The following is a 13,996-nucleotide window of genomic DNA, read 5'->3' as shown; positions in this document are numbered from 1 at the left end:
GCACAGGTGGAACTATTCAGACCACACTCATTAAAAAGGCTATTACTTAAAATTCTTTTTATGTTTATCAAATCTATTATTAACTTAAATATATGTGGGCAAAATTAATTATGATTTTTTTTTCAGTTCAAAAAGTCATTTTTTCCATATGTTATAGCATTGATATATTAACCATAAATAATTTTTTTATACATGGTTTTTATTAATTAAAAGTTATATTAATATTTGATTAGATAAACATTTCTACATCATTACTTTTATTTATATATTTTTTTTAAATATTGTAACATTTTAAAACCTGTCACATTTTTATTATATTAAAATAATAGTTATAATCATTGACTTATAGTTTATTTAATATATTTTTAAAATATGAAAGATACAAATTAATTTGATTTTAATAAATATTGTTTTCTAAATTGGGGTCTCCCCCCACCTATCACTTGAAGGATTTCTCACCTGTGCAATGAAGCATTTGAACAAAAGCTCTTCGTGTTTAGAAATATAAAGCACCTTTATGGTTAGGCTGCATTTAATGTGATTATATTTAAAAAAAAAATTTTTTTTAAGTTTTCACATCCAGGATTTATCGGCAAGGCTTAGAAATAAACCAAAGAATTATTGAGGTAATTTATAATTTAAAACTACATTTCAATTTTCTTTTTAATGTGAATTTAAATTTTTAGCGATTAGGAAAAAGCGTCTAAATAATAAATCTATCATCTCCCATAATTTAACTTAATGATTAAATATGCATTTATTCATTTTATAAAAATACAGATGCATTCGATTTTTTTATGGCGACGAGTGAAATTTAGTTATAACAATAAATATGAAAACCCAATCACTGTAACATAATGTGCAAAGATAATGATTCAACCACTCTAATGATAAAAATAAATAAAAGAAGAACCAATGAGTACAAAAGAATATTGAAGCAGTAAATATAACTCAATAAAAAAGTAGGTGAAGTAGTTTTTATGCCTATAGCAACCATATTTAACTCTAGAATTATGCATCGGAATCATTGGTGTGGTCAGGATATTGTTAGAAGAGGGGGGGGGGATAAAATAGAATAGAATAATGAAATTAATCACAGAAGATACCATTAATTAAAACTACATATGAGATAAAATGGGAATTTTAATTATTACAATAGTAATAATGACAGTTTTAAAAATAGAGTGAATGAAAAATTTATTAATAATATAACTAAGAACTATGCCTATCCTAGGGTGGAAAAACTCACCATTCCTTCCAATTTTTTGTATCAAGAGCACAAGGCCCCTAAATCCGACCTTTTGAAAATATTTTTGGACCCCAAATTTTAAAAAAGTTATAATTATTAAATTTTAATTCATCATTAACAATTAAATCTAAATGAAAATACAACATATTTAAAAAAAAATATTATTTATTTAATTTATGCAAATTGATAAACAATTTTTAAATAGTGATGCTAAACACCTCGATTCGGGTGGATTTTAAAAAACGGCATTATGATTTTAGCCAAAATAATAGTAGGTAAGCCGCGAGATTTATCAAATAAATGTCCAACCTTCCTATTATATATGAGCAAAATCTTCACTTGCATAAATTTAGGCTAAAATATAATAGAGTCGTTTTTAAAAATTGAACTAATTCTTGCCGTTTAACAATATTAGTTTTGAAAACCCGAGCCCAATTATTCATTATATTATTTATGGAGTAATCCAAGAAAATTATCTAGGAATCATTAATTTACAATGTCATTCTCTGAAAGTATAATAATTGTATTTTAAAGCAATTAAAGAATTAAATATTAAATCATCAAATATAATAAGTTAGCATATGACGTGCAAATGTTATGTCTACCGGAAGATGTTAAACAATTAAGGAAATAGTCCTTATATTCATTGCTACAACCACATGCATCTTGTGATTCAAAATTGATATAATAATATTGGTATTATTTCTAATTTTTTATATTATCTAATGCATTGTAATATTTTTTAGGCTTTTTAACATATCCTGTAAATATACAGACAATACGCTTAAAAGACCGTTACGAGAAGGGCGAGTCATTTAGAAACATCTCATATCATTTACAAGAATTTTGAGGCTATTGGTGAGGTATTATTATACTTTTCTAATAGATTTCTTAATTCAGAGGTTTTTTACCCATGATTCATTCGAAGCCTCTAGTCTTTTATCTCAATGTGTTAATATAATAAATTACATTATATCGGTCATTTTAATTTATGAGGTATTAATAACATTGAATCCGAATAAGTATCTACAGACATTAGAAACTAATATAGTATAGTTGATGCTAAAAGAAAAAAGAAGTAATAATTCTACCTAGAAAAAAAGAAAGCTGTGAAATAGAAAGTAAGAATTTGAGAGGACTGGATACGTTTCAATAATATCCCCAATGGAGACCACATCAAGGCAGAAATCTCAACGATCGAGAAAGCTACACATAGTTAGATTGAAGCGATATGCAATTTAATGAGTTGGGAATTGTGATGCATATATCTATTACAAAGGTATAAAAGTGTTTATAGATAGGTGATAAATTATAGAAATAAATATCGTTAGTTCGTTTTTATTTATATTTTTCTTAATTCTGTGTTGGATTCGATTTTATTTGATAAGAATGAAGAGACAAGAGTGTAGTTCAAAATATACCCTTTTCTTCTTCCTAATTGGTTTTAGTCAATCTGTCAGATCCTAGATTGTGGTATTGGTAAATTGTCCGATTTGAGTCGATTTTTAAAAACATCTCAATTAAGATTTTAGTCAAAATAACACTAAGTAAGCCTCAAAATTTGACAAATAGAGATCCAACCATTTCTATCATATATAAACAAAACCTCTAGGCTTTCGTAATATTGACCCAAAATAGGACTGTTTAACAACACCATTTGGGCCTTCGATATTAGATCGTAATGTGCGTTTGATTTGTCATCAGATTATATATGCTAATATATGATAATAATGTTCGTGAAAAATTCATTCATATTACTTTATTATAGCTTTTTTTTAAAACCATTTAATTTTAAAAGAAAAGTAGTAAAACTATTTAACACTTTCACACGTAGGCCCACCTATTCCTCAAACAGGGGCATTACCTTTTCAAAACTTTTTTAATTAGGTTACATATTATTTTATTGTAATAAAACATGATTTTGATTGCTTTTTATTTATTAATCGCATGTGTATTTCCAGATATATTGATTAATTGTGATGTAATATCGAAAAAAAATAAATACATATTTGCTATTTTTGATAATTTAACACATGGAATCATAGGTAAATAACATTAATTTAAATATGTGTTAATAATTTTTTTTTCTATATTATATGAACTTAGCTTTTTTTTCATGGATATATTATCGTGAAGCAGAATCTCACCTACATGAAATATGGTCTTTTTCATTGATCATGGAAGCATTGTTATGTGCTTTCTTTTCTTGCATAATCGATATTGACCATTTCATTTGCGCCAAATCCTTTAATATAAAAGTATATATATATATAAATAAAATAACTCATAAAATTTTATTTACTATATAGACAGTGCTGGATTATCGACAAGATTTATATGGCCGGCCATTTTTGCACAATTCAGCACTCATTCCTTTTATAGCTATTTTATTATTTATATTATTAAAGTGGTTAAAATTTATGCCCAAATTGTTGCCCAAAAATTATGGGATTTTATATTTATTATGTAATGCAATTGAATTTTTAATTCCTTGTTTAATTATTGCCATGGCTACACATCACATACGGGATGCTATAAGAAGAGGTTTAACCTTTAAATTTTTTTTATGTCGAAATTTTAATTTAAATAATCATCAACGTCATTTTTTCTTTTTAAACACCAATCCTCTCCCTTATTTTTTATATATTACATTATTGATATTTATTCCACCCTGCTTGGCATTAAGTGTAAAAATATATTCATTCTTATTTATTCAACAAAGTCACTTATCAGGCATTTCCCAAAATAGTAAATACAAGCCCATACATTTGATATAAATGAAATTAATTTGAATATCACTTGCCATTATTTATATATTAATTTTAAAGACGTCAAATCAATATTATAGTAAATTTTTATATAAATGTATATATACCATATTAGTAAATAAATTCTAAAGATTACAAATTTATATTATTAATTTAATTTATCAATTAATAAAAAAAACTTATTTTATTTACTAGACTACATACATATTTTAATATTATTATACACCTCCTTGTAAAACTTTATTTAAAATATTGAGATAAACATAACTTCTAATCATTGATGGGATGGAGGGAGGGGATTTATATTTTAAAATATCTGCTTTTCAAAAAAAATTCTAAACTAAATTGTTTATAATTTAAAAAAAATTATGGCTGTACTGATCTTTTGGCCAATACCAATCTGATATTGCTTATCAAGACAATAACCAATCTGATAGACTTCATATTTATATATCCAATCAAAGTTAAGTTTGCGTCTTTTTTTAAACATCTTCAGTGTGATATTTGTTCATCCATTTTTCCTCACTTCTAGACTACCTATAAATGATTTCACCCATCTAGGCTCTTCTTTAGAAGGGGGTCATTGCTATTTAAATCTTTCCTTAAATAGGGGTTATTGACACCTATTTAAATAATTCCCTCAACAACCTTACACTCTTATTAAAGTCCCTTTTTGTTTACCAAGCCTTTTTCTTACTAAAAAAACTTCTTCAACATTCCTAAGATTCTCTATGCCATGAATTCCTCACCAATTTTCAAAAATGAGGATCTTCTATCCTCACATGAACTTACAATTTATTATCTAAAAATCACTTCTTAATTTTAACTTCTGCTTGGCTACAAAACCTCCTCAATCTCTCAACTGCTCATCCCAAATGATGACCTAACTCTAGTCCTCTGGGACGAAAACCTACTACCATCTAATATTAAACAAATCATCCACACATTGATTACTTCCTTATGAATGATCACCAAGTCAACACACCAAGATTTTTTTTAAAACTGCCTATGAATTACTCGAGGTATTAACTCAGCTCGAACCTTGGATTGCTCTTCTCATCAGAACAACTTAGGATTTCTGTCGCACTCCATCTAGGCTTAAACATCTAATTGTGTTAACTTGTAAAATAATAGGCAGTAAAGGGCATCACCCACTACATTGCAAATATTCCTGCTGACATCAACTCCACCACACAAACTATCAATGACATAATACAAGCTTCCAAAAAGGCTAACCCTTCAAACCAGTTAGTTTTCTTAATGATAGAATGAAAAGACCAGATGTAATTCCTTTAAGACCTACGTGTGAAGGCTTTTGCCTGTTCTGGGATTATATTTGTATTGATCTCAGCTAAATCAAATAATTCACACTTTGCCCTGCCCCATGCCGAAACTTTAAAAAAATACTTCAAATTGCAATTTTCATACCCATAGTTACTAACACCTTGGGAATCTTTTGGGGCTAGGTTTTCTAATTAATTAAAAGCTTCAAAAAGGATAACTAGACACCTGACATCCATGAGAGGAGACAGGATCTCTTTAGAGATCTGTTTATTTAACTTTCTTAGCATTCATTCCTCCCTTGAATGAACCCATACCTTTTTTTTTAATTATTTACTTCTTTTCTTTTTTAAAGTCCATTTTTTTTACACTCTTTTAGGAATTTTTTTTAGTCTTTTATCTAAAATCTATATTAGGGTCGACTTTTGATGAACCTATCTTTTTTTTATTTCTAGACCAATAAACTGGAATCAAAATATCTAGAGGGGATTGTCCTTACCCTATTGGATCTTGTTAAATTCCCTAGATTTTCTTAAAATATTGGATATGTCATGACAGGGAATAAGTCTGGAGTAGCAAAGCGATTTGTACACTATATCCAACCAATCATACCCAGTCATTGTTTAAATCGCCTTTTAGAATTAGGGGTGTCCAATGCAAAAATGTGTAACCGGTGTTTTAAAAGCCTTGATTGACACAATATAAGGTTTATTTATGTAGCCAATCTATCAAAAATCAAAAGGCGTTGGATCAAATAGCATATGAATTTAGCATTCATTTACTGAAGATTGGATGGGTACATGATGTAAGATGGGTGTCTAGCAGTCTTCATACTGTTAAGGAAATTTAGAATAACTCTTGTATACCCACACAAATTCTGGCAACAGTGCAAAATTTAAAGGGTTATCCACCCGATTAGGAAGTGGTGATCAGATCTCGCCTTAATGTATGATGTTCTATTTAAATTATCCAATCTATTTTTAAGGTTTCAGGTAAGAATAATCAGTTTACCTAAAGCTGAAAAATTAATAAAGGGGTCGTTTGCCTGGTGAATTCTAAATCTCATTAAATTTCTAAATGAGTGTTTATTTAATATTTCTAAAATAAGCACATATAAAAATAGCTCAAGGAGGTAAAGAAATTGTAAAAACGTCTTTTATACAGAAATAAATAAACTTTGATTATTAGTAACAGAAGGCGTATCAACATCAATTAATTACTGCCTTAAGAGACATTATGATAAATAGGTTAATGGGTGATAATTTTAATTAGCTTTATTAATTAAAATACTATATTAAATTACACAGTATATCTTTTTAGCTATCTAATCTTAAATGGAATATTTGTAGGACTAGGAAGATAACTGACCAGTAAACACTTACATTTATTGTGGGGAACGAACAAATTAAATGACTTTGTTTGCAACTCAAGATCGAGGTGGATCTCGCAATAAATGTGATGAGGGGATTTATTGATGATAAAAAATAAAAGTTTTAAATGCCCCTCGTGATATTAGCCAATTTTTTTAGCCGGCTAAAAAGTTGGCAAATTAAATAAATGCACTGCCCGGCCCGGGTTTTATATTTTCAAGCTCGGGCCGGCTTTTTTTTTTTATGAAAAAAAATTTCAGGCCCGTCCCGAATTTTTTAAAAATATATTTTATTTATTTTTGATTTTTTATAGCTAATAATGACAATTTCAAATATTTGGTTTTAAAAATATACGGCCCGGCCCGCTTATATTTAACACGGGCCGGGCCTTCGGGTCTCTGAAATATATTATTATAACAATCCTTACTTTCTATGTTAATTTTTTTTTAATAAATCCTAGCTTAACGATTTCATACATAAAATTTTCTGACAATTTAGGCTTTTAAAACACATTAAACTATTCTAAATATAAAGGCTTGTAAAGTTGGTATACAACTTAACCTTATAACACATAAAATTATATTCTATTTTTTTTAAATATAGATTTTAAAATTCTTGACATGTCCCCTCTTTCCAAACCCCCCCCCCCCTTAAAAAAACGAAGTGTCAATCTTATAAAATCTTTCTCCTAATCCAAAAAAATTTATTTCTAGAAATTTTTTAAAACATTTTCAGTTCCTTTTTCAAAACCCAAAGATAAATAAATTAAAAATGTACCTTATAGCGGCTTCAAAAATATTGTTTAGATCAATTCTTTTTCCTGATAAATTTTGTAGGTCCGTTGATTGTGTTTTCTAGGAAATCCGAAATCTATGTACAGATGTTCACTGAAGTTCAGATCCGATCTCCATTGATTATCACATCCACAGTAAAAGTCCTGTTTAACATAATCAGTATTTTGTTAGAATGAATTTTAACTATTAGCATCCCTATTATTTGTGCTAGAAACTAGTGTATTTATAATTAATCCTCATGAGATACACTTTATTATTATTTATCTGTTTAACATTTTATAATTTGAGTAAGTTAAATAATAGTATCCATTACATTACCGCCTAATTTATATTAGCTATCACTGTTACTCTTATTAAAGGTAGTATTTGTGTATTACTCTTTTTTTTAAAGTGGCTGACGGAGGTTGCTATATTAGTAGTATTCGTAATAACTATACTGGTGTTATTTTCTGATTTTGTTTCGATAAATTTATGGGCAGCATACTCGTTAATTATATTCCTGAATTCAATATTATTGTAACCATTCTTTTTAAGAAATCCCATCCCAAAATGCTGTCAATAATATGTGAAAATTGATTATCGATATTTACTCCATCTATATTAGCCCTCCAGCATGGACACGGCCTAATGCCACTGGGTTGGGAGTGAAGATTTATCTTATATTGCTGAATATTTGACTCTTCCATCGATATATTAGGGATTATATTTACCACGCCGCATGTAATTATCTTCCGTAACGAATTATTAATTAGATGCCTCGAGCCAGGTGATATGTGGAATTATGATTATTAGAAACCGAATTATGATGATTAATATACCGTTGTCTTCCGATCGTAAAATAATGATATTCTGGAGAATCCTGATTATATCCGGTAAACAACTTATAAGGAATGGTAAAATAAAAACGAAATAACATATGGATGTCTCATACCCGGGGGGAATAAATTATTTTTTGGGAAAGGATATTTATCGTAGGATGATAATTTGAATCGAATCTGAGTCATTAATTTCCACTCTATTCACTTATTTCCGGATAGTTATGACAGATTTCACCTAGCGGATCTTGTGGAAATCTATATCGTTATCAGGTAGAGGGGATTGTTTATGGAAATCCATTCATCTCCCATTTTATCATATTATGGACGTCTAGGAACGATGCATTGTCATTTTCTCGCTCATGGGGTAACTTCTCCAATAATGAATCAAGAATATCTTTTATTTATTAAACTTAAAATCGATCATTCCTATTATTTATTATTAATAACTTTAATTTCCTACCAAGAAGAGACAGAAGGCACATAAATGTCGTTAATATTGCACTTCAAAATAAACGTTAATTAATGTTTTTTTGTATAAAAAAAAATCTATAATAAATTCATCGTGATTTTTTAAAAAAATATGTTTTATTTTTGATAAAGGTTAAAACCTATTAAAAAAAAATGATAATAATCTATTAAAAAAAATGATAATAATTATTTAAAAACACCATTAATCGTTTTTAAAAAAATTTTATATAATTTATTCTGTGCTTTTATCGCATATTATATAGGCTTAGGTAGTTGTTGTTAAAACGGCTCGTTTTGAGCCTATTTTTAAATACGGCTAACTAAATACTTCATCTAGAAAAATACTACGTAAGCCTGAAGATTTTGCTCATATAAGGAACAAAGGTCTAAGCATAAAACGAACCGTTTAACAACACTAGGTTTAGGTATAGTTATTCATTTTTTTCCTCGTATATTTCTTCTAAAAATAGGAACCTTCGCTACTACACCACCTGTTGTAAATAGAGATAATAATAAATGATATATCTCGTATTTAAATTTAATTTTCCTTTATTCAAAAAAAAACAAGTATTTTAACAACGAATTATTTAGTGTTGTAAACGTTACTTTTCAAAAAAGTAACTCGTTTAAAAAAAATGCTATATATTATATATTGTAAAAAAAATTTTCTTCTCCCATAGATTCACAAAAATAAAAATTTTATAAGATAAATTTCATTTTTGTAATAATTTTTTTTTTATTTAAACTTAATAAACAATTGATATTGTATAAATTTTGATCAGGTAAACAAGAGCGCTTAGTGCTTGCTCAATATACCTTGCTAAACATGTGTTCAACTTGCGCGGAGCATGGTAGGGTTGTATTATTATATTTAATAAATGAAAATTTTAATTGGGGAATATTTATAGAAATGATCTTTATTGGCAAAAGATATTATCGGATCATCTTCACAAAAAATTCGTTCTCGATCCTCATCATTTTAAAAAAAAAAATCTTTATCTGAATTTGTATTTGGATTTTGGCAAAGGTTATTTTCGGATTAAGATTTCTGGGATATCGAGGTTGAAATAGTTAAATTAGGTCACTTAATTATCCTTACAATGGTTGTAACTTACGTGCCGTTAATTTCCTTTATTTGGGTAAAAGCTAATTCCGAACTGGGGCCAGGGAAGTTAAATCTGCTTCATCGGAGGAAATAATTATCTTTATAAAATTAAATTATAATATTAGAGAATAACATACCTTGAATGGATTCAATAATCAATCAGATTAACTATTTTGATTGTACAAAATTCGACAACAAAAATTTAGTAAGTACAAAAATAAACATGAAGACTTTGATGGTTGATATGTTTTGCGTTACCGTTACTCCAAAAAGTAACTCGTTTAACACTTACTTTTTGAAACAAGTAACGAATGGCGCTCCTTTTTCTAAAAAACTCAATAAATACAAAGAAAGAAAGAAAAGTATAACGACGTTGCTTTACAGCACTGATTACTTGGTCATTAGCTTAAATTTTATATTTTATCCAAAGAATTATAAATCATCTTTTTAAACTAAGTTTACCATTAAATGGAATTTTTAAAATAATCTTTTAAACGATAAGTTTTAAAAAAAATTTCACATTCTCGCAGTTTTATATAGGCACTCGGGTGGAGATTTATCGCGCGGGCGAAAATATCTCCTCGCTAAAATACATAATAAATTATTTATTATTAAATTCGCTTGGGCTAAAGAGTGCAAGAAGCATTGCTTCCCTTCTAATTTTTCTTAAACAGAATTAATTATGCTACGTTATAAAATAAAAAATACTATTCTTTACTATGTTTAAAAAAAAAAATTAACTCTAAAAAATACACGCGAGTAAAAACCGTTGTTAAAAAAGCCCCATATCGGGTCGAGTTTTATATGCGGCCCGATCACATGATTTCAACCCAAAATTATATTATGTGAGCCAGGAGATTTTGCTGATAGATGACAGAGAAAGTTTGGACACCCATTTGCTCCAAATCTCTCCAAAGCTTGCATAATATTATTTTTTTTTGCTGAAATCTTAATCGTGTCGCTCTTTTAAAACTCAACCCCAATAGGGGGGTTTTCATTTAAAGAAAACACTACGTTGCCTATTTTATTAACAGCTTATAACTTAATATTTTCTCAAGAAAAATATTATATGCAAGCCTAAAGATTTTGGCTCATAGATGGCACATAGGATGGAACATCTATTGGGGAAATCTCAATGCATAGGGCAATATATTCCCGGCTATAATTTTGAGTTAGCCGTTTTTTATCGAATCAAATCTAGCCAATTAACGACACTAATCATAACCGATATCTTTCTAGTAATTTAAACTATAAATTGGAGAATGTCGAGAGTTATCGTGTAATTTTACGTTTAAAAAAGAAATTTTCTTACGACTTTCTCAAAAAGGGAAGGGGGATCAATACTAACTTTACAAAACTTGAAAAATATTATCCTATCTTTGGCTACAACAACGGCCTGTTCAGAGAGTGAGGATTTAAATATTTCTAAAATGAGTAAAAAATTTATTTTTTATCGATTAACCAATCTATTTAAAGAAGTTTTAAAACTGATCATTTTAATTTCTCGAGAATTTTCCTTAAAAAATGAAGACGAATTCCGCCACATTTTATTAAATCTTAATATTTTTTGTTATGGGTTTGGTTTTCATGAAAAAAAAATAATAAAATGTTATATGCTTCCCTAGTTAACCCCAAATTTCGTCACTGTAGTAAATCGGTACTAAATATAGCTCGGTTAACCGCATAATCATTTGGCAATAACTATCGCTCCTTGACTAACTACATGATAAATCATTTACTGCTAAATACTCGGTCGAAAAAATGTAAATATTATTAAAGAACTCATATATATTTTTTTCTTAAGAATATTGAGTTTTCTCTTTTTTTAATACAATTTGAAAGCAAATGATATTTCATATGTTTGGACATTTCTAAGATATTTTAGCCTAAACACTTTTTAGAATTCGGAAAGGTGTATATTATATATTATGAATCGAGTGTTATTAATTTTTTTAATAATGGAATTCGAGAATTTGTATACTTGTAGTATTTTATAAAAAAAAAATATCTACTAAGGTGTTGTATAGCATAAATTGTAATTAATTTCATTCATACATTATATTTTGTCACAATTGAGAGTTTTTGATTATTGAGAAAAGTTGGAACCTAAAAAAATAAAAATAAGAAATATATATACTAAAATCTGAATTATTAATCTTTATTAAATAAATAACTATAATCAAATACAAAGTGAAAAACATAATCAAAATAAAAAATAAAATTAATATAAGAAAAATAAAAGTAAAAAATTAAAAAGTAAAAAATTAAAAAGTAAAAATTTAAATTTTAGTTAACAAAAATAATCATTTTCGCATCATAATTTCTCCATTATATATCCCTTTTCTTTAATCAACATTTACATAGTTTCCCAAGCGAAAAATAAAAAGTTCTATATCCCACTTGTTAAAACTGTTAAAGTATGAAAAAATCTACAAATATCACGCGTTTTTTTCTCATTTACATAGACGGGGATCTAAATAATAAGATTTGCATAATGACGCAAAAATGCAACATATTCTATCAAGTTATAAATAATTAACTCAATAGAGATTGTGAAATTGCAAAATTTCAAATTCAGTAAAATATATTTTTTTAGAACTCCCTGCCTACCTTTTCAGCAATATATACACATTATTATTAGAATATGAAGGAGAATATAATAGATCAAGAATAATAAAAATAAAGAATTAAAAGATAAACTACACATATTCCTGATTCATGGATTCTTTATCATGATCATATTATGTCTCTTTCTATTCTAATCATAATATATTAATTCAAAAATATGCTAGAACACAATTATTTATTAAAATATTGCAAGCACAAATTATCTCGAATTTCATATAAATCTATTTAAAAATTTAATAACAAATATGAACACGTGAGCAAATTGAGGGTAAAGGTCTAATAAATGTCAATCATAAACTGACAGATACAACATGCCCTCCTTTTTAAAAAATTATTCTGGTTAGATCAGTGGCCCCTACACTTTTTAAGCGAATGAAGCAGAATACCCCCTTAAAAAGTATCCCCCCTCTCCAAAAAATGATAATTATGACACACATAAATTTCATAAATAATTTTTATTGCATCAATTTTTAATATATAATATAAGTAAAATGCAAAAAATATATACTTTATAAATATTATTTTTAAATTAATAATTTAGATAAATTAGATAGAGAGAAAGCGAAAGAAATTATAATTTCATCAGTATTTAATTGTTGAAATAAATTTTTTTCCATTGATAATATGGTTAAATTATTGAAAAAAAGAATCTTTCATGGTACTGCGAAGTCTTGTTTTAATTAATTTAATTTTACTCATGACTCTTTCGGCAGTACATGAGGTTGTGGGAATGGTTAATAAATATTTATATAAAATTCTTAAATTAGGGAAAGCAGAAAAATTTAAAAGTAAACGATAAGGTAAAATAAATGAATAGTTTTTCCAATCTGAATTATCATCATCATCAGAAGAAGCTAAATAATGTATTGGTAAAAATATTTAAATTAAAAGAATCTGACAAATCTTTAGATTCTTTAACCTCTAGGTCATGAGTAATAATTACATTGCCCATTTTGGCCATCTTATAAATATTTCTAAACTTCAACATTTCTTCGAAAATTTGACTTGAATTTAAATTGTAAAATTCACAGATATCCTCGATATCTTCTTTAATAATTGATTTTTCTGCCATTCCCTTTGGCGTAAAAAATAAAATTTTATGGAATCATCATTAAATCTTTCGTTAAATTGCATAATAATTAAATCGAGTGCAGCATAAAACACACCTATTTTAAAACTAAAAAAAATTTCTATATTTAATGATGAAAGTATATATACCACTTCTTTTTGGATTGTAATGTTTGAAGTCTAGAAGTTTCAAAATCAAAAGGTAGATTTCTCTCCTTCATAAAATCTTGCGCCTTTGAAAAAACATCCAAAAATTCAGTGTTATTATCTATTAGATTAAAAAATAATTAAGACAATAATTTATATAATACTTCTCAAATTAATCAAGCAATCTTTTGCCAATTGAATTTGATTTATTGCATACCCTATATCCTTCGAAATGGTTTGCAATTTTGTACAAGCCAAACTTGTTATCAACAATATTTTATCCAAAACACAAAGTGATAA

The 13,996-nt window shown here is 27.3% G+C and overlaps 1 protein-coding gene across 1 annotated transcript; it reads left to right on the top strand.

Annotated features, from left to right (window-relative positions):
* Positions 1-3,164: 3,164 nt before the first annotated feature.
* Positions 3,165-4,089, top strand: LOC135927080 (transmembrane protein 267-like). The gene is made up of 3 exons (XM_065463017.1): positions 3,165-3,294; positions 3,356-3,507; positions 3,559-4,089. The coding sequence occupies exons 1-3, from the start codon at positions 3,165-3,167 to the stop codon at positions 4,024-4,026; spliced, it is 750 nt and encodes a 249-aa protein (XP_065319089.1). The 3' UTR covers positions 4,027-4,089.
* Positions 4,090-13,996: the final 9,907 nt, after the last annotated feature.

This window comes from Gordionus sp. m RMFG-2023, chromosome 3 (assembly GCF_954871325.1).
Source record: "Gordionus sp. m RMFG-2023 chromosome 3, tfGorSpeb1-WG-v2, whole genome shotgun sequence".
NCBI lineage: Eukaryota > Metazoa > Nematomorpha > Gordioida > Chordodea > Parachordodidae > Gordionus > Gordionus sp. m RMFG-2023.
This window is presented reverse-complemented; position numbering and strand designations above follow the sequence as displayed.